The 27,614-nt window shown below is 40.0% G+C and overlaps 1 protein-coding gene across 1 annotated transcript in view; it reads right to left on the bottom strand.

Moving 5' to 3' along the window:
• Nucleotides 1–27,614, bottom strand: part of IL1RAPL2 (interleukin 1 receptor accessory protein like 2) — a 361,256-nt gene that overhangs the window by 92,359 nt on the left and 241,283 nt on the right. Inside the window, exon 5 of the mRNA XM_008493643.2 lies at nt 13,436–13,510. Within this exon, the coding sequence (XP_008491865.1) occupies nt 13,436–13,510 (75 nt within the window). The remainder of the gene's footprint in view (nt 1–13,435; nt 13,511–27,614) is intronic.

A 27,614-nucleotide genomic window follows, 5' to 3' on the forward strand; every position in this document is an offset into this window, starting at 1 on the left:
TACTAGATCTGGAATTTTCATCTAAAGATACTAAATTTTCCTGAGGAAGAAGAGGACTTGCAGTACATCTTTACAGTTCCTCAATTGCCAGGCTCTCTTCAGAGCCCAGAGGCAAAAGGTGCAAAGCTCTGGGAAGGTGAGATGCAAGGTTTACATGGATCAGCTCCAGGCTCCTTTAGCTGACAAGGTGATGCTGACTGCCAGGTGTCAGGGAGGTGTTGCTGCTTCTCTCTCACCCCACTAAAAAGGTTCAGGCACTTTTCTGGAGACAACATTAAAGCAATAATCACTGGGTGAATGCTCTGCTGATCTATCACTATTAACCAGTCAGCCAATGGGGTATTTTAATGACACACAGCTCTAAAAATGTATTTATTTTTATGTACACATTTTATGTACACCCTGACTGCTTTATTTGCTTGGAAGGAAGGGTGGAACTATTCCAGCAGACTTTCTATTTTCCACCAAATCTCTCCAGAAAGATATTAAGGGTAGAAAGCAGAACGGGTGATTCCCATCCCTGGGTGGGAAATGAGTCAGGCTAGTGATGCAATAGAAGATTTCACTGATTAAGAAGGATGCTACATTCAGGTAGACAACTGGCCAGAAACAGATGCTATTTGTGGGCATAACTGAGCATTAGCAAACTGGCTGTTTATTAAAACAGGTGTTTGTGGGGATTCACCTGTCTGATGCTGCAGATGTGGCCTTTTGATAAGAGATGGTGTTAGAGAATGTCTGTTTCCTTCCCAGTTACACTTTTGCTTCAGCTGAGCTGATGTGAGAACTAAATTAGATTCAACAGAGTCAGCATCAGCTTTGAAAACTGGTGATTTCAATCAGGAATATAGCAAGATACAAGTTTTTACTCGAGTACTCAAGCCAGCTGTTTTGTTTCCCACTTTTGATCTCACAATCATTCATTATTGTTTGATTAAAAAAAAAAAAAGAAAAAAAGCAAACTGTCTGAAAAGTTCTATGGCTTACATTAAAACAACAACACCAAACAACTACTACCCCACCACCACACACACTTCCAGAATTCCCAAATAGACAAAATATACCCTGTTCATACCATCAGGAGAGGAACAAAAGGACAATGGCTTCACAGACTGAAATTTAGCTTGTGTCAGAGCATAAAGTATGAGACCAAGCACCCTTTCCTACAGGAGACACCATGTTTATTGATGCTTGAGTGCTAGGTCAAATACTTAAAATTTGCATCGTGTTGATGATATTGGCAGCAGGCTGGGTTGATCAGATATTCTGAGTTTAATTTATGTTTTACAATTGGTTTCTATTCTAGTCAAAATGAAAAAAAATCTGGAACTTCCTGTGACAAGAAGATGCCATCTCCTTCTTCTGATATGCTTCTACCACAAATCAGTTAAAAAAAAAAATCTTAATGTTGGAAGTTTACATAGTAACACTATTTCTTTATTTAAAAGCTACATCACAGTGACAGCAGTGTATAATACCATACCAACATGTAAGGTCAGAGAATTTTTTAGCATAAAAAAAAGAACTATTCTATATTTTTTGTAAATATTAATGACAGGCACTTCTTCATATGACCAAGCACACCTCCTTTGGACAGAAGTACTTTTGACTTGTCTTAAAAGAGAACACACTATGAACTGGACTGGACCTGGATATCTACCATCTCTTCTCATAATCTAGAGCTTCAGCTACTCCCATTTGTCACTTAACCTTTGCTGGGCCAAAAGTTGACATGAACCAAACTGATAACAGAGCTCCCCAAACACTTGAAGTGGCATTTCTGAACATGATGCATTCTTGAGCTGGTTGTTTAGGATCACAGTATCTCAATTAAAACACACTATTTGCCAAAACAATTCCTCAAAACTCTTTCAATCAAAAGATTTCTGTATTTTTAATTACTGTGGTCTTAGAAACAAGATGAATGGAAGCTCTGGAAGAGCTTTCAGTGCTTGAGACTGTAAGGTAAGTAACTGGGGAACAGAAAACAAGGCAATGATATATACTCGTGTACAGAAGTTAGATACAGAGAAGCCTTACATCACATAAAAAAACCCCAAAGAATCTGCAAGGTCAGTTTTGTAGAAACATGAGGAAAACAGCTCACTGCATAGTTGGCATCATGTAAGACAAGTGTGAACCAAGGACCTGATGCCAAATCAGCATAGAAAACAAGATGCCTGCAGGGGAGGACTTACTGGTGTCTTGTCTTAAAAGCTATTCTAAAATAATCTAAAACAACCATGCCTGTTACTATACACTACATGTTGTAATTTGAATGGGTTTTGTTATTGGGTTTTTTTGTTTGTTTTTTTGGTTTTTTTGGGGCTCATAAGCCCCAAATGCTTGCTGAAAATTTAGCTGTTTGAAATCACAAGTTTAAGAGTCTTCTGGCTGAAGAGGCTTTTCATAAAAGAGAGGTCAGGCTGTGAAGGGATGTGCTGGATTGTGAGATGCTGGGGTTGGAAATCCTGAAATGGAGAGGATTCTTGCTTGCTTCTGAGTAACTACTCAAATGCACAGATCCCTTCTTAGAGAAGATATGCACACAGTGTGAATAACAATTTGATATCTACACGTTGCTTGCTTTGCCAGATGATATTTAGAAAAGTTAAATCACAACCCTAAATAAAACATTTGGTCAACGATCCTTAGTAAAGCTGATTTCTTATTGAATAGGGTGCAGTCTCTACAACTTAGTTTTTTAAGTGAGTAAAACATGAAAGGCAGATGAATTCAGAGGAAGTTAAACCACAAATATTCACTGCACTTATAAATGAAACCCTCTGCTTACCCTGTATGTATTCACTTCACTGGGGCAAATGCTCAAATGTAAAGGAGTTTTCTGCTTAGAATGTTTAATACCACCAGCCTGGATGATAGGCTGCAGAATATTATCTATTAATCTGATTTCAAATTCGTCAATGCAGATCAGGAAATCATTAAAAAGAGTTAACAGTAATGTAATCAGGAAACAGAAAGCTTGATTTGATCAGCTTGTCCAATCAAAGCATCTTTACTTTCCAAATCCTGCATATTCAAGGCTTAGGAACAAACTATTCAAAATAGTGTGTCAAGTCCAGAACCATTTAGAGAATGTATCCAAGAAAAGATCCACATGGACAATCCTTCCTTTCATAAAGATATACAAAGATCCACAGAACACATTATTTGCTATTATTCACTCAGCTCATTATCAGTGAGCACTTAACACACCAGGTTTATTTTAAAAGAGAAAAATTACTACATCTTATGTGTTTAAAGTCTCAACTCAAAATGCTGAGCTTCATCAGAGAATGCCAAAAACACTTTGAGTTTGCAAAGAATTTCGTACCACTTGACCATTAGAGCATGTAGCACCACTTGCAAATTTTAGCTTTGAAATTACAGCAGTGACATATGCAGTTCACCTGCAGTTTAGTCTCTGCTAGATTTAAACTGAAATTTACTTATGCTTTCTAATTAATTCAGTGTGCAAAACCATCACTGAAATTTATATTTGAGTAAGACAAAACATTGCTCAAAGAATTAAGTGTTTAATTCTAGGCTCCTCTGAGATAAGTAACTACACACCTGACTGCACCAAAGAAATCTCAGTGTGTTTTCATGACTGACCATATTCATTTGTTCATAGGACTGGGGCCAGCATGTTAAAACTTTACAAAACCCATCCTCAGTACTAGAAATTTACAGTCAACCTTTACTGTGAGACTGCTTTGTTAAACTAAAAATGTGTAGTAGAAAACAGTGTTTCTCTGCTGCCTGTGCACAGATTACTGCTTTCTATATTTTCACTTTCCAATTGATTAGGGGTACTGAGGAGTCATGTTTCATGTCTTCAGTAGGTAATAAAGGTATCTCTTCATCTGTAGAGAAATCTTGCCTTGACTCTCTTTCATTTGGTCTTTATTGGACTGAAATATCTAACATGAGTACAGTAAATCAACCTACTTTTCTGAGGTTAAAGTTCAATTACCTAATACAAGCTATTTGTTTCTGCAGGCTGGAGACAAACACGAGGGTATCGAGCATCGAGTTAAGAACAACATTTATCAAACAGGGATTAAACGAAGCAAAAATTTGGTGAGTAGAATTCCATCTCATTTCTTATGAAGAACTATGACAGCTTTGGTTTTCATAGGCTCTAATGTCATGGCATTATGATATCGAAATTTTAAGAAAGCAAAATTACACCATCACTCTTAATTTTCTGCACTGTTGCCTTTGGAATAGATTACAAGGTGTAATTTTCTACTATTTTTCAGTGAAGAAGAGGGGGGAAGAAAAAAATCATAATAATGCTTAGCCTAGATTCTCATCTTCACTGCCCACTGAACAGTAGGACTGTGATGCATGACCCTGACCTTTCACAGCATAGCACAGTTTGACTGTTTGCCCACTCAGATCCCTCCCTAAATTTTAGTGAGGCCGTAAACAAGAGATGTGTCATGCCATGCCCAGCAAATCACAGAATGCTGAAAAGGTCAAAATAGTAGTGCTGAACATTTCTGCTCTGTAATTTACAGAATATATGAGGCATTCACAGCTTAGTAACTCATTCATATGACAAACATTGCAGAGAGAATGTAAAATGGCAGAACATGAATTCCTCTCAGTGACAGTTTCTAACAAGTACAGAAAATGGTGCAAACTTTGCCCTCTGGTTCTCTTTTCTGGAAAATTAGTATAGCCTGACTTTGAATGAACAATAGACTATGTCTGTGGATTGTGCACTCAAATGTCTCTGCATTTGGAGTCAGGCTCAGAACACAAAAGCAATGTCCTCGAGGAAAATTCCTGGTCAAAGCCTTCCCTACCTGTACTGCTTCTCACCCCTTTCAGAGCACATCCCCATCACCAGGTGATATTATTGTCACAACATTACTGGAAACTAGAGAAGTACTATCGTCACCTTAAACAAAAGGATATACAGTCCTGGCCAAAGTCAAGAGAACTATAGCAGAACAGAGAAACCCAAGCCACAGCTCTTAGCAGCAGTCCTAATGCCCTGCTCTCTACTCAGACCATCTTTAGCACTCCCAGTCCTGTGGGCTGAACTTCATTTCTGCAGAAGAAAACTTGTGCCCATTTCTCAGACACAAGTCAAATGCAGTCAAACCCAGAAGTGAAATGAGATGCCTCAGCCAAGTCCAGCATGGCTGCAGTGATGGTTGTGTTTTTTAATGACACCTTAGTCCTAGCAAAGTGCTGAAGATGAACACTTTGGCCACCCCCACACAACAGCCAGGGCTTTCAGAGAAAGTTTTACTGATGAAAAATAATTTGAGACATTCATAGAATCATAGAATCATAGAATCCTAGGGGTTAGAAGGGACCTCGAAAGATCATCTAGTCCAACCCCCCCTGCCAGAGCAGGGCCACCTAGAGTACATCGTGCAGGAACGTGTCCAAGCGGGTTTTGAATGTCTCCAGTGAAGGAGACTCCACGACCCCCCTGGGCAGCCTGTTCCAGGGCTCTGTCACCCTTACAGTAAAAAAAGTTTTTCGAATATTCAACTTGAACCTCCTGTGCTCCAATTTACACCCATTACCCCTTGTCCTATCACTGGTCATCACTGAGAAAAGCCTAACTCCATCTCCCTGACACTCACTCCTTACATATTTGAAAACACTGATGAGGTCACCCCTCAGTCTCCTTTTCTCCAAACTAAAGAGACCCAGCTCCCTCAGCCTTTCCTCATAAGGGAGATGTTCCACTCCCTTAATCATCTTAGTAGCTCTGCGTTGGACTCTTTCAAGCACTTCCCTGTCCTTCTTGAACTGAGGGGCCCAGAACTGGACACAATACTCCAGGTGCGGCCTCACCAATGCAGAATAGAGGGGGAGGAGAACCTCTCTTGACCTACTAACCACACCCTTTCTAATGCACCCCAGGATGCCATTGGCCTTCTTGGCCACAAGGGCACATTGCTGGCTCATGGTCATCCTCTTGTCTACCAGGACCCCCAGGTCTCTTTCACCTACACTGCTCTCCAGCAGGTCAGCCCCCAACCTATACTGGGACATTGTGTTGTTCTTCCCCAAATGCAAAACTCTACACTTCCCCTTGTTGAACTTCATCATGTTTCTCTCTGCCCAACTCTCCAGCCTGTCTAAGTCTCTCTGAATGGCAGCACGGCCTTCCGGTGTGTCAGCCACTCCTCCCAGCTTAGTGTCATCAGCAAACTTGCTGAGGGTACATTCTATACCCTCATCCAAGTCGTTGATGAAGATATTGAACAACACCGGTCCCAGTTCCTCAATCATAAGTTAACTAATGTCCTTGGATGAATGTTATTGAACAATTGTAAGCCATAACATACTAAAATTTCTTCCTTACTACTTTCTTGTAATAAGAAAAACACAACAGTGTCAATATCCAAGCATTGCAGTTTCAAACCTAACTGCAAGGGCATCCATCTGACATCAACTCATCATTTTTTTCTATAAAAGCCATATGATTTTGTCCTCAGAGTATATACAAGATTGATCTACTGACCTCTGAAATCAACATAAGCCATAAATATTTTATAGTAGTGCAAAAGAAGAGTTAGGAAAGCATCAAATCTTCCTTTCTGATATATCTGTGCCAAACCCATGGATCCCAATGGATGTAAAAAACATAGATCAGTAGCCACAATTTGGCCTTATCTTTTCAAGTACATTAAACCAAAAGAAAGTAGTGTGCAAATAAACTGTTCTCACAGATATAAATCTGGATTAACTATACAAAAGGCAGAACAACTGTGGATTTACACCAGCTGAACAACAGATCCCAGCCTCAAGTCTCTCAAGTACAGCATTTCTCCATTATCCCTGAGAGAAACAGGGATATTAACAACATCCCAAATTAGCATCAAAGCATTAGCAGTAATACACTTAGGGTATTTAGGGAACTACTTCTAAACCTAAATGTCAGACAATTTGTCTCTAATATTCCCTGCAGATTAGTACAAAATGATTGTAATAGAAGTAAATCCTGCCTCCTTTCACAAGCATGTATGGATGAAATAGCTGTGGAGCTGTAGCCCTTGTGCAAGCCTTTCCTAAAAAATAGACCCCTGGTTTCTCTTCATTTCCTAGGGAGAATTACTCCTTCATGTATTTCTGTGCAAGAACATGAAGCTTTTTGGTATTACTGTCTGCACTGCTGGGAGGAAAATAGTAGCATGCACAGAGCCTGGAGTCAAATGACACGGAGTCTGTAACCTCTTCAAGGCAGGGAAACAGTGTGGGGTTCCCTGTGGGAAGAAAGGGGATCTCCTTGCTCATCTGTGAGCCCTGCATAGCTGGAAAAAGGTGTGGAGGAGAAAACAGTGAGGGTACCAGCTTGCTCCTCCAGAGAGCAGCCCTACATCAGGGCCATGACTGTGAGATGAAGGGGCAGCACCAGAAGAACTGGAGGGGACCCAATTTTGCTGGTGTTGGGCACACTGACCACCACCTGCCTTCTCTGCCTTAGTCCCATCTCGGCTCTGCTCTGCCATTCAGTGCACACAGACCAAGATCCCTGGGATGGGGGAAGGGCTTATTGGACCTAAACAGACTCAGGCAGGTGTATGTGAATGTGAACAAGTCTGTCACCCATCCCACATTCAGCTTTGTTCAAGGAAAGAGAAACTGAGTCTCTATGGACCACTGTCTCCTCTCTGTAGGGCACTCAGAGCACCATTTACACACTTGGGTGGGGCACCATAAACCACTGTTCCACTTAAAAGTACTAGGAATATTAATACTATGTGCAGACTACTTGGACAGGGATAAAGGTTGTATCTTAAAAAGTTGGATTCAACAGAAAAAAATTATATTGTCAGAAGAGATACAGGGTACATATAGGTACTAACCTCCTATCAAGGCTGTTCTTTCTAAGGCTCTGGTTTCACATGCTTATGACTTTGTACTGATTGATCTGTTAGGTGAAATCAAAGCTGAGATATTAATTATCTTAATTAGAGCTTTTTAATTTTGGAAAACAGGAAAAGGGAGGGATCTACATTAAAAAACCATTAGGCATTCTCACAGAATGGGTGAAGAGAATGGGGGAGGAAAGAAATTTCCTTCCTTTTGTCCCCCTTCTTTTCACCCTAAGTGAAGGGACATCCAGTTTCACGGCCAAGAGACAATTTGCAGGACAGTCTCAGGAAAACCCTCCAGAGTTTCATCAGGCTACAAGCTTTCAGAAGACTCAGTCTGAACATGTTCATGAGCTGCACAACACCAGCAGAGACGTCTATGCCCGCATCTCACTCCTGCTGGGCTCCTGAGAACTCCTTGCAAATGGGTATTTGGGTAAATGGGTATTTGGGGGGTGCCACCACATCTCATATGGAGTGACAAGAACTCCACAGCCCAACAGAAAAAGCTGAGGGCAGGGATGGAATAAAATATGCATCCCTATATCCTGCTTGCCCTCTAAGCTTTAATTTTATCCTCCTCTGCCCATTTCAGCCTCTGTGCTCAGTCAGGGCCCATGTGGGTCAGATCACCCCTGATTTCTCAAGTCCATGAAAACTTGCTACCCCAGATGAGCAGAGGGAGCAAGAGCAGCACAGGGAGAGAGGGATGCTGTCCTTAGAGAGGTGCAAAGCCCTTAGAAGGTGAAGAATGATAAGCATTGTCTTGAGTAGATAGGCCTGGTCTGAAATTGAGGTTTCCAAAATATATTGCAGATATTTTTTTAATCATTAATTCATCTCAATGAAAACTAAGTTTTCACTAGAAAACTAAGTGGCTGTATTATCTTTAAAATGTCTGCAAACGCATGGGTTTTCACTTCCCTAATGACTCCTTCTAGTTAGTGCTTCAAACAGAAAGGACTTTTTTTTTAAATACTATTTTTATTTTATTCCCATGCCTGTCAGCAGATGTAATTTTGTACATTTTACAGTAGCTCTATTGATCTACTTAATACCTACTCCCAAGGAACTGCACTGTTAAATCTTCTAGAAACAAAAATCTTTCTGAACAGGTCAGCTAATAGGAAAAATGAGAATCCTCATAAACTGTGTTTTCTTTCCTCAGCATCTTTAGAAGCAGAGAAACTACCATGACAAAAAAGTGAGTTAAACCCCTTGACATTTTCCCTGTTCAGCAAATGAAGTAATGTAGAGGTTTCTGGTTTTGTTTTCTAAGACTTCTGCTATATTTCTTAAGGAAATGCCTGCAAACAAAACCAGTATATAGTTGAAAAGAAAATAATACATAAATGATATATTCAATATAGACACAGGCATGTGAACATTCATTCCAGTCTCAACCAACTCATAAGGAAAAGACAAAGTTAATGTTGCAGTCACTATAATACATGGTACAGAATAAACAGATATAGTTTCTACTTCAATGCTGTATTTTTAGCTTTTTTGATACTTCTGTGGAACACAAGTGCAAAAGAGCATCTATGGTGCAACCTAGGTGACTCTGGGAGCTGCTTATACACAGACTATCTGGATGTGCCTCCTGCAAGAGCCTCACAGATCCTTGTCCATCCAAGAATCCACAGAGCCCAACTGCATTTTTCCTCTGCAAATGCTCCTGTCCCTGACATGCTGCTTCTACACCAACCAAGAGCTGGCAGTGCAATTACTCACAGCTACCTCTGTATAAGATTTTTTGCTCCTTGATGCTCCCAGACCTGTACAAAGCAGCTAGGTCAGAGGGAAAACCAACTCTATAATCAGGTAACCAAAACACAAAGGATTGGTTTTCTTTCTTCCCCTGTTCTCAAAGCTCTAAGAGTGAGCAAAGTCAGCTTGAAAACAATAAAAAAAAACAAACTAAGAACTGAGCAGTAGTGTCCCAACATGTCATCTTAAGACTTAGAGCTTGTTGAAGACAAATCCGTGAAACTTAACCACACCACAGCCTCAAACTTCTGACTGGGTTTTGATTTTACTTTTCTAAATCACATAAGGAGTTCTCTAACCTCAGGGATTTGATATGAACAGTCCATACACATGCTTAGCTTTATCTCGTGAATCAATGAAACAGCAAGTTCCTCCTCTAAAAAAAAAAGGGGTCTTTGAACAACTGTGCTCAACAGCTACTCTCAGTCACACTGCCAGAAGTTTAAACCAACTCACACTCAGAGCTTTACATGGGAAACAGTCATATTTTACAAACTGAGATTGTAGGAGAACAGTTATGGCACAAAACTCTTCACATACAGTCATAAGGGCCTTCTGCTAAAGGCACATCATCCACTGGGCAGAAGTTTTTTATATACATATATATGTATATACATATACATATCAACTTTTATTTCAACGTCATTAAGACAAATCAGGGATATCTTTTTTCAGGAGTATATTATCAGATGTCATACATCTGCAAAAATATATAGTGGTATATATTTGTATGAATACAAATCATTTGTTAAAATCAAGATATAATGAGATTAAATATGCAACCTACTATGTAATCAGAAACTATTACTATGCTGATCTGAACAAAAAGCGCTAAAAAAATGAAATAAAAAATGAAAAAATGAAAAAAAAATGAAATAAAAATTGGGGGAAGTTATATTTCTTGTTATGAAAAAGAAGCAGCAAATGAATGATAAAAAACCCTTTAATTATTTTCTAGGCTGGTTCAAAGATGAAGTGATTATCTGACCTGGTAAAGCAACTGAGACAGTGAAATTGTTTTTTACTAGCTCTCTAGTCCCCTGGGATGCTCTTTTGTCCTGTCAACGCTCCTCTCTCTGGCTCTGTTTCTCCAGCACAAGCAAATATAGAAAACAAGAAAAAAAAAAAAATTCAGATTCTGCTTCTACCTCCAGCCTCGACAGGGTTGGTTTTGATCTCTGTCATGTTCCAAAGGAAAACAGAAAAAGCAAAAAATACATTCATGCACCTTAAGAAGAACAAGGCAGGCTCTGGGCCACGTTTGAAGACTGAAGGATCTCTTTTATCCACTGTCCATAAGAACTGTCCATACCTATTATCATTTGAATCTTCCTATAAAAGCTGAAAGCTAAGAGGTGAATACTGAAGTTTGCAATCAGGTCAAATAAACTGCTAAATAGCTCGGCCACTGCCTAGAGTTCTAGGAAGATTTTGCATAGTATTGTGCTAATCATTAAGGATAAAGACAGTAAATAATTATTAATCTCCTCTGCTTATAGAGCAAAGACAGCTATTTCTTTAAAGATTAGTTTTCAAAGAGAAATCTAGAATAATCTCCACAGAACAAGCAGATGGATTAAGCTCCATTTCTTTTGTAGTTTAGTGGCATGTTCATACTGGCACAACCACGGGGACAGCAGGCAGGAGGTGATTTGACTCCATGGCCCTGTAAAACACAGAAGCTTTGCTTTGATTCCTAAGAAAACACTGAAGAATGTCACTTTTTCAAAACTTCAAGGATTTCACAAGATTTCAATGAAGTATTCTAGCAGATGACCTTACACAGAACTTTCTCCTCTGTTTCTTTGCTGCAATCAAATGATTCACTTTCCTGCAAAGCCCGAGCACACAGGGAGGGTCTGCAGCATATTGCAGAGGCAGACACAGCCTCCCAGCCCTAAGATGCAGGTGGCCTCCACACAGTGAAGGTGCCCTCAGAATTTCCTAGCTTTACCTATTTGCCATTTAAAATCAAGGGGGAAATAAATAAATTGCACTTTATGTTACTGAAAAGTTCAGGTGGTTTCGTAAGCTTTAATCTTTTGCACATGTGAATACAGTTTAGTGGCAATAACCAAACCCATTAACATATAAGAAAAAAAAAGCACTGAATGGAAATATCCTGATCTCTGGGGACAATAACTGATTACATTCCAGCATATAAAGATGCAAGATTTCTATTTTCCTCTAGAAATATTCTGAAATCCTATTTCTGAGCCATATCTCCAAGGAGAGGAAGGGGATTGTTTGTTTCATTTTTTTAAAATCAAAGCTCATTTTAGTAAGTCATAAATAAATGTTTTCTTGCAGAAAATAAGAAGGAATTTAGTGCAAAAACATAGTCCTGATGGAACAGGGAAACTTGGAAGAGAAAATGAAAATGGAATGAAAATGCAAGAAACAAAGATGTGCACACTTTGAGTGCTTTTATTACACAGATGCATGCAGGGACCATTTCCTCCCAAAGGAAATCACTAGAAAGTTGGCATTTAAGAAGTTGGACCAGGAGACTTAATTCAGCCTCTTGGGTTGACCCAAAGTTTGATTACTGTGTTCTGCTGGGCTTCTGACTGTGGCTTCAGACCCATTTTGTACTTCCCCCTTTAGGGGCCAATTTCTGCTCAGCTGCAGAGAGGAATCCTGTGGTGGGGAACCTGAAATGTACATCTGTGATTGTCTGTAGGGTTCATCTGGCACTGGTTACAGATTCCTAAATCAGTTCAGGTATTTGAGAGAAAGCTTATATTAAGGATCAACTAAGGTGACAAATGATTCATATTCTCACCACGTTCCAACAGTCACTCAAGAATTCAAGCCCCATTTTTAAATACTTCATAGCATTTTAACCAATTCACTGAAATTCTTGAGCACCTGGTTAAAGAACAAGGATGTGCCTTTGCACTCAGCTCAAGAAGGACCCTGTAGTTTTCATAAAAAATAGCAAACAGCTTTACATTTATGACATCAGCTCACTTAAATGTTTCATTCTGACCCTGCTTGCCTTTAAACACCATTCCACTGAATTTTAGCTAACTTTCCTATAAGAAGAGGAGTCAAGCTCAAGAAGGAAAATGCTACAGCTTCAGCACAGGGTGAATAATCCACATCTGCAGCACATCTCTTGGAATTTAAGCTCACGGCTCCACAGTCCTCAACAGCAACTCCAAGTCTGCCTCTCAAAATTAGAAATTTATTTTCAAGTCACTGAAAAAAAAAAGAAACCTCTGGAAATTCAAAGCTGAGCCATTCTCTCAGCACCACAGTTCCCTAAAGTTAACAGAACTCTCTAACTTTAGAATTTCTCAACCTGAGAACAAACCCAGGCTGCCAGCTGAGATTGGGAGATATGCATTCACAGAAGAATATATAAGAGGAGTGAGAAAAGCATACAAGCAGTTTAGTCAAAAGCCCTTTCTGGTAAGCATTCAAAACAACCTGAAATACACTGTATGACACTAACTGTTAAAAGAATCAGCACTTCTTTCATAAGAATATTTTTCTTAGGGTGAACAACAGCTGATCAATACAGCACCAATGTAGACAGATATTACTCCATAAATCATGTATTAACCAGAGCATCAGTGCTTTATATTTAATACCTAATGTACCAATTAGTACTACCATCCCCTGATGTTACACAAGTTCATTCCCTTAAATTGCTATGGCAGTAAATTCTATGGTTATAAATGAGACGCTTCAAATTGATTTGCATATAATAACAGTTCCATGAAACCTTTCTTACCACTTTCAGTTTTTCCCATCTGCTATCAGAGTGGAAGTTTAGCATCTATTATTCCCAGAAGAGGACTTACCCAGCTGGACATCTATAACAGTTGGCTGGTTCTCCATGGGAAACAATGGCTTTGGAGGTTTGTCTGTGAGTAAAGCTAGAAAAGAAAATGAGAGAATGTAATGGAAAAATTGAGACCAATGACTGCAAAAGAAAAGCTCTGTCATGTATGCAATCAAATGTTTGTACACTTGGCAGACTGTAAACAGATCACATAATATCTCTGTTGTGGTGCCACTGCCTTACTGCTTTTCTAGGGGCTGGGGTGCACATGGATCCAACAGAAATGAGCCCTTTCAAATATAACATTTGTAGTCTAAAACAGCAAAGCTCCCTCTGTTTCCCACATTCAATCTAGAATAATCTAGAATATTATTCTAGAGCATTATTCTAGAATAATTATTAATTTAGATCAAGCATTTTAGACCCTCACCTTGCAACATAAATGCATTTCATTCATTTGAAATGCCAACCAATTTTATTTCAGCACAACCAGTCCCAACATGTCTTTATCCTTGCCCAAAACAGAACTTAGATGCTCAAAGACATTTTTGCACAGAATTTTGTCTGATGAACCCCAGCAGCTTCACACCTAGCTAACACTTCCACCCAGCCCAGGTGGGGCACCTGCACCCTCTTCTCAGAGCCCAACGGGGGACTCTGCTTTCTGCTATGCAGCATTATCTCCAACTGAAAGCAGGAATCAATACCCCAGCCTGGTCCTACCAACTGGCTGCTTGGACAGACACTCACAGACAGTGCTACTACTGAGAAGCACAGCTACAGATGCAGGCTTCAGGACCTGGTCTGAGACCTTAGTGTCAGGCAGTGCAAATAGGTTTTATTAGTTTGGGCTAGCTTGAAATAAATGACTCAGTATTCCTGGAAGTGGGGAGAACTGTCTTTAATCAAATAACAGCCCCTTGCACTACCTGAAATAAAACATTTCAAAGTTACCTCAAAATTGTTTCAGTTAAAATTTATCACCTGATGCTCTTTGATCTGAGTTTGAATTTACATTTTGCAATAGAAGATGAAGGTAAAATTGTCCTGATCTCCTCAGAAGGCTCAGCACTTACTGATTTGATAGGAAACAAACTTATCCAGAGATCTGGTAGCTCAAGCTGAAAGTTGCCTGTGTCTGGGGCATCAAGTCTCCCTGAAGCAAGCAGGGCAAGCTTGAGCTATGCAAGTCCTGGCCTATGCTCCCAGCACAACCTGAGCTATTGGTGGGCTGGGAGGGCATCTCTCCCCTTGCCATCTGCTTCAGCAGAAGGCAGTGGTTCCCCACACCTTCCCAGGGCTTTCAAACAAGCAACCTGAGTGGCAGAAGCAGAGGTGCAGCAGTCACACATTTCACTCCCAGCCCTGATTCCCACCTATCAAGATTACAGCTGTTTAAAATTGAAGGTGCCTGAATTATTCTGCTGTCAAAAGAAAACCAACCAAAAAAACCCTACAAAACATTTTTACGTTCACACATAAAGTGACCAACTGTCCCGAAAGAATAACTGGTGAATTTTGCTTGACAGCTGCAACAATTTTTAAAACTCCTTAAGAAATGACTGTCAGTTCAATCTCCTTCCCCACTCTCATTTAATGAAAACGAGGTTCCTTCCACTGATGCTCCACCTGGGCTTTGCTTATCACAAAATAGGCATTTGGGTAATAAGTCAGCATTTCAAATCAAAATCATGTGTGCTTGTAAGATCTCCTTTTACAGTGTACCCTTGAGGACAACCCAGAAATCTCCAAAGTGATTTAAACAGCATCTTAGTAAGACTCAACCCAAAAGCAGGGCTCAAAATGAAAGATAAATAGGAAATTCTGTTAATGAGCATTCTGCAGTTCAAAAATGCTTATCCAATACAAAGTCTCAAGACTGACCCAGAAGAAACATCAGGGCTACCTGTACAATTGCATTATTTGGGCATTAGTATGTGAGGAGAAAATTTCTGACAGAAACAAATAATTCATTTGCTTTGCTATTGTACCTAAGTCACCTGAGTGTCATTATGTCAGAATAAGATGAAAGGTCTGCCAAACCTACATGTGTAAGTATGGTCTAACTACTTGGTTTTTAAGGAATTTCAGTCCCAACCAAAGCTGAAAACTTCTAAGTAGGAGTTTCAGACATCAAACCCAAGGGACTCTGGAACATATTCCACTGATGATTTTTAAAGCAATGTGTGCTTTTAAACTGCTAAAAGCTTTTGAGACAATCTTCCTTATAAAACCCTATTGCATCTAAGGGCAGATGGATAACTATTTCTCCAGCATCTCCACAAATCCCACCCTAATTCAGACATAAGTTTCTCACTTGAAGATCACACTGGCTTGAATCAAGGATCATTCCCAGCTCTCTAGGAAAAGTACCTTCTCCAGGAAGCCCCAATATAATGGTAGCCCAAACATTTGGTGAGGGGGGAACATGAGAGAGATGATATTTTCATTACTGAAATCTTTCTGTTCAACATGTGCCAGAGCTCTGCTTTTCTCATCCATTAATTCCTCACATGAAAATCCTCTGTCAATAAGTAAGTTAGAAAGAATCATGAGCCACAAGAGCAGAATTAGAGTAAAATTAGGTTAGCTGGCCTGTAACCCCCTGCCAGCTCTAAGAAGGACCTCTTCATAGGTATTGCTTGTCATTTTCTCTCAACTCACCACAGAAAATTAGAGGTAATCTTGTTTGGCCCTGCCATCTGCTGAGTGGGAACCTCATCACTGAAGTCACAACCTGACAATACTGCTTTTCTGCAATATTGGGTTTGGTTCCTTTATTGGTTTTTATACTGTCTGGGCAGACTTTCTCAGAACACCTGCTGGAAGGAGAAGATATGGGAGTACTGCCTAGGTATTAAAAATTTAACAGTGTTCTTAACTGTGTCTGTGCAACTGAGGTCAGTAACTTCATAGAAGAAGCAGCCAAAAAACTCCAGATAATGCACTTTGGCCTAGGAAGTGCACAATTTAGACTTCTCAGGAAGACAGTACATTGGCCTGCATTTAAAACAATTAATATCCCAGGTGCTCAGCATGGAGAGAAGAGAAGGGCTACTGCCAGACATGCAGCTGTCTGCTGCAGCTCCCAGACAGCCCTGCTGCAAAATGTACTGGAGGGAGTGGAAAGATCACAGTGGCTGCCAAGGGTTTTTTGGGATTTAACCCCAGTACTAACAGAACCAAGATCTTTGTCCTGCATAGGCCAGGACAATCAGCACTTGCTGACCTTTGCAGGACTCAGTCAGAAGACATTATGATGTGATTGAAGCCCAACACACCCACCAGATCTCATAAGTAAAGGATGAAATGGAGCAGGAGAACCCAATTCTAAACAACTTGATATACTAAGTAAATTTTGTGTTGAATAGACATTTGATAGGGGGTACGAGGAGAAAGCCCAGAACCTTGCATCCCAGTTATGTGTGGTGCCTTGTACTTTGTGAAAAGCATCAACAGTTTCATTTTCTCATATAGTAGGAAAGCTTTCTTAGCTTTTTTTCCCCCCTTGGTTTTTCAAGCTTTTGTTGCTACCTTTAGGCTCTTCTTGTATAACTGTTTTTCATCTCTAGTACTAAAATGTACTCCATGTACATCGTATGACATGGAGAAAACTTGCTGGGGTAGCCACAGCCATGCTGTGCCACTGTGCTCAGGCTTTCCTTGTTTAATGTTCTTTTCACATCTCATTCTCACCTGCACTCCTTGTAACCCAATCTGACCAGGGCTTCCCCCCGTCTCCTCTCTTAGCTTTACTTGCAGTCTTTGGGTATTTTCCAAATGTACTCCTGCCAGTTACATCTTAAACAGTGGTATTTTGCCATATTGTTCTTGGCTAATAATCATTAACATGAATTGGCAGCCTGCCAGAGCTCTTTAGGTAGAAACTGAAGCAGCCCAAGGGGATTTTCAGTCTGGAAGGCAATGGACTGGGGGCTTTTCAGTGTCCTAGGTGTTTACAGAACAAAAAAGCCATTCTTATTTTAGAGGTCACACATCAGATCACTTCTTCACCTTATGAAATTCACTTTTGGTCAGTAAGGCAATATAAGATTTTCTCAGCTATAAGACATTCTAAGCTTTTATGACCCTGTACTTGACATAAGTCCATGAACAACCTCTATTCAAATGCCCACTGCCCTAAGTGAAGGTTTTTTTAATTCTAGGAACAGTTTTACAGGTGTGCTTCACTACTTTCAGCCTTGCTAAACATGGAAGCAGAACAAAGAGTTAATGCTGTTTTTACCATTCAACATGTCTTTAATAAAACCAGCAAAAAAAATTCACCTCCCACAAAACCACTTTTAATTTAAACATCTAAATGCACTGCAAACACTCATCCAATTATTAGAGGTAGAAGAGTACTTCTGCAAAGAAAAATGCATATACCTTATTAACTGGCACAGGAACAGGTAGGACAGAGCATTTCTTCTACTTTTTTTTTGTACCCCTTGGAACACACCATGCTCCTGGGCTGCTTGGAGCAGCACTACTTAACATAGTGAAGCCTGTAGAACAAGGATGATGCCAATTCCCTAAAGTAAGAATTCCTGCAGTCACACAGCCAGCCCTGCCTGTGCGAGATACCAGCTCTGGCAATGCAGCACACTAAAGGGCTTCCTTTGCCTTGAAATGCTGTCCTGTTCATCCCACGAACAGGACTTCAGGGCTTTGTCCCAGGATAACACCAAGCACACTACCTGGGGCATTGCTTGAAGTCAAAGGTGCTGGATGAGAAGCTGGAAGGATATTTCTTTACTAGTAATGCAGATGCCTCCCCAAAAAGCCTGAGGGATGTGGCCAGGGGCTGTTAAGCAGTCAGACTGCTGGGAGACTGCTTAAGGTGCTGTTCCCTCCTCTGCTTATATTCACCCCATCAGAAAGCAATACACAAACTTTAAAACAATAATCAAGGGGCTGGGGTTCCAGCAACTCTTCTCTTGGGGTTTTCCATAAAAGATTTAAAGGCACACTACTGTACAAATCCATACACTGATCTGATCCTCCACAACTGCTCATCCAGTTTCCCAGAACATATTATACTTGTATTCTCTTTTTCATATGCACAAGGAATATGTTGTCCCGGGAAAAGTACTGATAGAGTCCTGCAAAAGATTTGGTATCTGCAGTTAGTTACACAGCCATTTGCAGCAGCAAGGGAGAGCATGGCTTGGTGCACAGACCCACGTCTAGTTACCCACAGGACCAACTGAAGGAGAAAACAACCTTGAAGGTGGAGCTCCTGCTTCTAAGTGCCAATGCAGCATACAGCATCACATCCCAGAGGCTCCTTTTTTCCCCACCACAGCTTTACTGTTTCAAAAATCTTCAATTCCATAGCCAAACATGTATCTGACACACCAATAAGTTCTCTGGAATTAAGCACAAAGCAGCTAAAAACAAAGAGCTTTAGGATATAATTACTTAGGGAGATAATCAACTAGAAAAACTACTGGGCACGAGTTCCTGCAGAGTTTAGTACTTGACACAGCTCTGTTTGCTGTAATATTTCCTACCTTCTCTCTGCAGCAGCCTCACAATACTCTGCTCACTCCACTCAGGCTTCTTTTATGGCAACCACAGTGACAGACAGACAGCCCAAGTTGTTGCTACAAGAAACCAGGTGTCTCAGTTCAATTTTTGAGTGGCTCAGCTAAACCCAATGTCCCAATAAAATGCTGATCCCCTTCCCCTGGGCCATGCAAAGGCCCTGAGCCAACAGGCATCACCTGTGCTCTAAGGACCTGAATTGCTCCCAGTGTGAAACCAGTCAGCACCAGGGTCATGCATTGAGATCCAGCTGCTTGTGATTTGAAGGGTCTCTTTCTTGGGATTCAGCACAGCTGGAGTGTTTTCCAAGCTAGGGAACTCTTCTCAGGGAGATGAAGGCAAAAGGCTAAAAATGTGAATTCATGTATGGCTGAGAATTGGACAAATGCTGGGGAAAGCTTTTCTTCTTCTTCCTCAGGGTGGATAATGATTTTTACTTTCCTTGTGCTAAGCACCCGGAGTACATTTACTGTTCTATCCTTTTGCTTTTGATGTTCCTCCTGGACATTTGTACATGTAATTTGCAATGAAGAAAGGAACAGTTATCCAAATATGAAGCAGAATGCAGGGAATCTATGGAAATTGTTTCAAATCTTCTATGAGACAATTACATGCCAACCTACTTCCTTCAATCAAAGGATCTGGCATTTTACCACCATTAATTAACATACAGCCTCTAGTATCATTCAATCAAGAATCTGGCTAACCCTTTGACAGCAGAACTGATCTGTTTGAATAGAAGCCTCTGGGTTAAAAGACAGCATGCCAATTCCTTAATCTGAAATCAGCTCATACCCAAAGTTAAGTTTTTGTTCACTCTTAGTTCAAATACACATGCTTCAAGGCATGGCTTATATCTACTTAGGCATCTAAAAATCTTGGCAGTGACGTTGCAACTTTTACACCACAGATGAAGATGGAATGAACTGCATGCAAAACATGAAATCAGTATGGTAACCAGAATGCACATATTGTTCAGCATTACACCTTTTAAAAAATATGTACCTAACTCTGGCTCATCTGAAATCCCAAATCATGCCAACAGATTTCTCAATGGATGACAGTAAAATACTTTGGGCCTGACCTGCTCCTGCTTTAGCTTTTATCTTGCTGCTTACACCTAAGCAAAAATGTGTGAGCCAACTGTGCAGATGTAAATGTAAATGTGACAGCTACAGTCTTGGCTGCCAGGGACTGAACTGTGCACTTGCAGAGTTAAAAGCTTGTCTAAAGAGCCAAGAGTTCCCACCTGGACTTGTAATAAGTATATTCTGTGGACTGAGGCTCTAACACACCCTCACCAGCCAGTCCTCCTACCAAATCACAACTAATGCTTTTTGTTTCCTTGGCACAGCAGTGTAATACCACACAAGGTGAAAAGCAGCAGAAAATCACAGAAAGCAACTAATTCGTAAAAACACAGCTTCGTGAGGTTGTGTTTACATGGGGACACTGTTCCTTGATTAGCTGTATTGTAGTGTGTCCTACCAGTCAGTCAAAACACACGTTTTCAGCATTCAGCTATTGTGCTGCCTTTTCTTCACCACAGGATCAAGCTGACAAAATGATTGCACCTCCATCTGTAATTTGCTCTAGCAGAAATAAAGTCATTGCAACAAAATGTTGTCAAAGGATAAATGTCACCACCTCTGAAAATAAACACTGAACACTTATTCTCCATAAACTCAAACTCGATAAACTCAGAACTTGTGTGGAAGCCAGGAATCATTAACCAGGACAAAGAGGTTTTCTCTATTTATTACTATTCAAGCAGGAAATGCATCTTTTGGGACAATGGAGTGAAATAATACAGCAGCTGGATGCCTCCCTCTCTGCCACCATCACCATGAATATCACTTTTTTGAAAACTCTACCTAGGATCAAGAGAGCTTTAATGCACTGTTTGGTCTGCTCTGTGGGAAAATTTTCTGCCAGAAGGACTTTAGAATTTTTATATTAGCGGTAAATAATTTGAATTCATCAGATGAATTATTTTTATGACATAGAAGGAAGGACAACACAATCACAGTTTTAAGGAAGATGCTGTGTCCATGCTGGAATGCAGCTCACAAAGCAAATTAATTTTGAGGCACTCAGATGCTCTTGGACCATTACTGATGGTTTTGAGTCTAACCCATTAAGCCCTCAATGACTTGGAACAGCCCCATGTTTGACAGGTCATACCACTGGCACCAAGAAGAAGCTGCCCATGGCTGTAGCTCCTTTGACTTTGAGAGCAGTCAAAATTCTAAAGAGCTATCTGTGTCTGTCCTGTTCTCACCTGTTCAACAGCTTAACCCTGCAGCCCATGGTAAGTGTTTAAAACTCACAACAGCAGCTGGCAATTCCAGGTGGGAACTCATCTCTGAACAAGAAGTCTTCTCACCTAAGATGTCTGCAGACACTGCACACTTTCTTCCCCTGTCTTATAAGACAGTCAAGTCGTGCAGGGCTGTAGAAAATTAAATGGTGAGAGATTCTGGTGGAACTTCTGCTACAGAATATTTCTTAGGAGGACTTTGGTGAAGTGAAACAGAAACAATAGCATAGATTGCACATTGCTGAAGCACAGATGGCAAAATTGCACAAAATGCCCATCACGAAGTAATTACAATGGGGCTGAACACAACATTACTGCAAAACACACGTTAAATATCAGTGGCAGCTGACTCCTACACATCTCCTAATGTGAAACATTTGGTGACAGTGATGGTGCAGGTTCCCAGCAGTGCTGTCACTAGTGTTATTGCAAGGTGGGTGCTGGGAAGAATTCTGTGCTAGCAGGGCTCTCATTGTACTGATGTTACCAAGTTTCCTCACTTGCCCAACACACCTTTCTTTTCACTACATTTTTACATCTCATCAATTTGATTAGATGATGCATGACCATTCTAGTCCTTCCCTAGTGCGGATCATGCAGTTTTCTTCTGTGAAGCAAGCATGAGTTTCCTCTGAAATAGAGAAAAAAGTGTAATAAATTGTTACTGAATGTAAATTACATTTCCCTGCAATATAACTCATTAAAAACGCAAATGGAGTGTGCTTTAGTAATTGAATCAAGTGCCTTTAACACAAAGGACACATCATTTCATCTGCACTCAAAATGTTTCTCTTGGACCCTGAGCAGAAAGAAGATGCTTGAAAGTACCCCCTATTTCAAGGAGATATCCTTTGACTTTTTTAATTCTCTTTTCTTTCTGTCTTATAAAAAAGTAAAAAGAAAAGTGGTGACAGATGAAACCAGATCCCATCATCCATCCTGAAGGGGCAGTGGGAGACTCTGCATGCAAATGAAAGTGATCATTCTTGTCAGACTGAAGCAGAGTACCAAAGCCTGCAGTCCACAGCCAATTAATATTCCACAATCAATTTGACCACTTGTGCACAGTGAACTGCTGCACCACGGAAAAACCTCAGCAACAGGAATTATAGTGGACTTTATGCATTGCTTTAATAAAACTCAAACCAATCCATTATTCTCTAAAACCTCATTTTAAGTACAGACAACGCATCAAAAGAGAATTATTGTGGAGGGTGAATGCCAGCTGAACTAAGAGTTAAGCACCTATGGTACTATATCTAGAACAACAATGTCTCTTTAGGGCCTGGGAAAAGCCATCTCCAGGCTCCACAGCAGCTTCCAGCCAGCACACACCACAAGCTGGCCCAGGAGGAGCCAATGCCACCTCACTGCTCTTTCAGGCAAGTGTTTACCTGTGCCCTGAGATAGCTACTGAAGACTAACATTAAAAATGTATTTTACTTGAAGCCTCACATGCAGTAGAGACCATTTAAAACTTGTACTTTGGACATGATTAGCTGTTGCACAGCTCAGCCTGCTTTGATGTTCAGCAGGACCATTAACCACGAACAATTTTGGATGGAAATTCAATTGTAAGTTTTTGAGATTAATGACATTCACAAGTAATAAACATGGATGTTTCTGTTAAGTCATCTCTTACCAATTGCTTTCACTCCATGGGGGGGTTAATGAGTAGGCTTCACCCTGCTTCATCCAGCCTATTAATTCTGATGCATTTTTGGATCAGCACCCAGGCTCCCAAAATTTGCCGTGAGGATGAAAAGTACTACTGTACTTGACAAGGAAAACCTCTTCATAAAATGTTTATGCCATATTCATGTATGTTCTTTGTCACTAATTTGCCTTCAAAAACTGCAAAATAAATATATCCTGCCACATTTTGCTAGCTTCTTCATTTTGCCACTGAAGAAATTTTGAATTGTATTTTTCACTAAGTACAGGCAGCATTGTTTAAAAAATTGGGCCGAATCATGTCATTATTGGTTAGATGAGCAGGAAAATGAATAAAAGGAGGCATAATATAGGCACCTAAAGAAATCACAGCCACATTTGCTGCTGTTCATCCTGCCTCATGACCGAAGATCAAGAAAATGTAAATCTTCTGAAGAAAGACAGTGCTTTAAGAAATGAATGAGATAGATATCCCATGAAATTTGTCTTCTTATTTGAGGCAAAGGATTTTAAAGAACTAACAAAAAAAGTAGCATCCACAGAAATCTCAGGTGGGACGACCCGTTTTCACTCATCAGTGCTGCCTTTCATCGCTTTCATCAGAGTTTATAGCAGCTGATGAGAAGCAGAATAACCCCCTGATGATCACAGTGGGACCTGAGTCTTGCAGTATCAGCTCTGTCAAACACAGGGCAGCTTTCTGATCCAAGAATACAATATCTTTTCCACAAAAATACACCAAACATGGGTACAGCACTGCCTCAAAGAAAGATGCTACTGAAAACTTCATGGCTTTGATAAAACAAGTTCCAGATAAAGGATTTACATCCCAAGTCAGTGAGCACACTCACCCTCATGTATCAGGTTTAGAGGAGGCAACTGCTCAACAATAACATGTAATATTTTAAGACTTGTTACTTGAAAAGGTTTAATGATCAGTGGAGATGCAAAGAATGGGAAGTAAACCTCCAAGGGGAATGTGACTTAAGGCTGCACAGAGAGCTGTACATATAAAAAACACAAGGACAAACATTCCAGTGCCCACTGATGAATCTCTGGGCAGGCTGGTAACAAGCTCAGTGACACCCAAAGCAGTTGAGAGGAAGAAATTAACTTCCCAGTGAAATGATTCAAAGGCCTTGTGGTAACACTAAAAGCTATGGAAAAGACAGACAAAAAAAAAAAAAAGAAAAAAAAAAGACTTTGGGAGTATGCTTATTTTGAATCTATGTGACCACTGCTAAGCAGGCTGTCACCACACCAGGTATTTGTGCCAGAGGAGGGTAAAAAAACCTTAACAGCAGAGTAAGCAACAGATTGTACCTGTCTCAGAGAAGAATTTGAGGACAGGTTATACTGAGAGCAGCAGAAGCTGCAGGAGGGCCTAGCTTCCAAATCCCCTGAAACAGGAGATTAAACAGTCCCACAGGCACTTCAAATGGCTGCAGATAAGGATTTAATCCTTACATATATTTCCTCCTTTATTAAAAGCTGAAGATAATCTTTAAATGTAGAAAAAAACCCCAAACAAACAAACAATGAAAAGAGCCAAAAAGCTTCAAGCAGAAAAAAAACGAGGAAGGATGGGAAGGGGAAGAGGAGAAGGGAAGGAGAAAGGGAAGAAACCCACTCTATTGTCATTAACAAATCAGCTTTCCCTCAGCCAGTGATATATGCATGAAGTGTATGGGAAGGGGAACTCACTGGCCCTGGGTCTTGGTGGACAATTTCTCTTGGGACAGTGCATGGATGCAACACCAATGGGCTGCCCAACACCCTGGCATTCCACCTGCCCCTGGCTGATCTACTTGTGTATACACAGGTTCCAGGAGAGGGATTTTTGTTCTCCTGCAATTTCTCCACCCAGCTGCCAGGACAGAAATCAGCACTGCTCCTGCCCCTCAGCCACTGGGACTCTGCTGCTGAAACAGCTCAAAACAGAGATCACTTTCCTCAGCTTCTGTATTTCTCTGCTAACTCTCTAAGGACCATTCATTACTCAGCTTTTAGGCTTCCTGATGCTTTTTTCCCAGCAGCCAGATAGAAGGTTTGCACCAGGAATGTAATTTCTGAGAAATTTTTCATGAAATTGTGTCAGTTTGCTGTAACGAACCTGCTTGACACTTCATTTTCCTGTTGAAAGTGTCTTCTGTTTGTCATGTGTTGAAGCAAGATTTAAGATTTTGCTTTGACATTTTCAACAAGAGAACAAGACAATTCAATCTGTTCTAGGTAGTAACTGCCATTACACTTAAACTACATCAGTCAAATGAAACTCAACACACCATTTTGACACCATTTTATACCATATCTATGATGATGTAGTACTACTGGCCCAGCTCATGGAACAACATTCAAGGAACAAAGTAAGTAATTTAAAGAAGATTCTTCCCCTAATTTTCCAATAATATCACCCTAAAACTTTGATTTCTTTATCAAATAGTATTCCCAAGTGACATTTTTCAGACATGCCTTTATGAGAGGAATTTTGAGAATTCTGGCTTTTGTTGAAATGTAAAATGAAAGGAAAATCTGAGAAAAACACCCACAAATCTCCTTCCAAATAAAAAAAAATGTAACTTTCTGACCATCTGTAATTGTTCAAGCCCAAAGTATGGGATAACTGGCTGGTGGAGAAGCTGAGCACAAACTCAGTAGTGGCCATGTAGGAAGCAGTACAGGTAGCTTGTCACATACATCACACAGTGAGTGATAACCTGCCATGAATACACGTGGGGGGTTTTTAATACCACTGATCCACATTTGAATTTTTTTCTCTGTTTTGTTGTCTGCTTTATAATGAATTATGCACCACACTGAGTTCTCTCAATCAACACGTACATGTCCATCAACTCCTCCTTATGCACAGGAGATATCAATCATGTTTTATTTATTACAGGAGAAAAGATTATGCCTTGTTCGTAAAGCCCTTTACTTCAATTCTAAGGTCTGTTTTCTAGAAACTCAAGGCAACATTTTAAACTGAAAGATGTGAGATGGATAGCTAACGAGCATGTCAGGTTATCAGAAAGTGAACAATATTTGGGTTAATAATTAGAGAACAAAGTATTTCAAGAGCGTAATCTGAAGATAATCTAAATATGGGATTATAGGTGAGGAATATTATTACTTTCTCTCCCACATTTTAATCATAAATTATAAGAAAATCTTTTTGTGTAAGCACAGTTGTAAAATTGGCACAATGTAAAGATCTATCACCTACAAACTATATCCCATCCCTGCTTTTTACAGAACCAATGGATAGAGAAAGAAAGGGCTGGGGTTTTGTTGTTATTCAGTGGGTTTTTTCAGCAATAAAAGCAGAGCAGCATCGTTACAGGGTTAGATCACAGAAGCAAAACTACAGTGCAATTGTAATGTTAGATAGGTTTTTAAGGCAGAATGTCTGTCTTAATCTGTTACTGTTCTCAGACTCTGCCTGAAGACTACTTTTTGCAGCATGCTACTGTTGACTGCTCCCCATGCAGAGCTGGCTCTCTATTGTCTGTGTTACTGACAGCCCAACAAAAGGGAGTATTCAAATACAGCTGCAGGATTGGGCTCCATTTCAGCTAATTCACCAAAGCAAGAGTCAGAGACCTCTCCCAGCCCTTGGTATTATCCTGCAATTATGTGCTTCCTTACCAAGGTGCTATAAAGGGATCTAATACACTGTACTCTAAATAGGCAATTTAGGTTGAAACACGGTAGCCCTATTTTTAACTGCTCCAAAGCTGACATTTAAGCAATTCTGAGTTGTGACTGGTTTTGTCTCCTATATACTCTCAAGCTATACCTCTTTCTATAGATAAATAAGCACCTTTGTGTTCAAAATTAGCCCAATCTGCAGCTGCATGAAACACTTAAATTAATGTTAACACCATATACTGATCTGGTAAGGAGCTGAAAACTCCAACGCAGTTTGATATCAAAGCAATGGAGCCTTAAGCTTTTGTGTCTGTGAATGATGAGCAACATTACTTCAAATGACATCTTTTGTCAGAGTTGCTTGAGCTAAAGACAGACTGGATCCATTTGTATAAATTGTGGCTTCACTGCTGAAAGATTACAAAAATATATGGTGCTTTTCTTAAGTCTCAAACCATTAATATAGTTAAAACATGCTATCTTTTACCCAGGAAGAATGAGTAAGTCCTTAAAACACTATCATCAATCATCACTAATTCACTAAATATACAATTCCAACAGCAATAGGAAAAGAAAATACACTATAGTATATCTTCTGTCACTACATCAAACATCTCTATTTTTCAAGGGAAACTGCAATTCAAAATTTCCAAGGTCTGTGATATAGATGGTTCATAACTTAATTCCTCTTCCACCATGATTAGCCCTTTGTTTGTTTTCCATTTGTCTAACAGATCCAAAGCTAGATATTTTTTTTTGAAAAAGCATATCAACATTAATTTCCCCCCTGAAAATACATTTCTGGGTGCTACAGTTTAGTCATTGAAGTACTTTGAAAATTATAAGCAATCAACTGAAACTTATAAATGTTATTTTAATTCCTCAGACCTAGACATGAACTAATTTATCAGAACGATACAGATTTTATATTGCCAGGGTACCCAAAACAACTATAAGTTGTGGGCCAGGAGTCCACTATGCTGTAAAAAAGTTCCTTTACACTGGT

The sequence above is a fragment of the Calypte anna genome, chromosome 4 (assembly GCF_003957555.1).
Source record: "Calypte anna isolate BGI_N300 chromosome 4, bCalAnn1_v1.p, whole genome shotgun sequence".
In the NCBI taxonomy this organism is placed as follows: domain Eukaryota; kingdom Metazoa; phylum Chordata; class Aves; order Apodiformes; family Trochilidae; genus Calypte; species Calypte anna.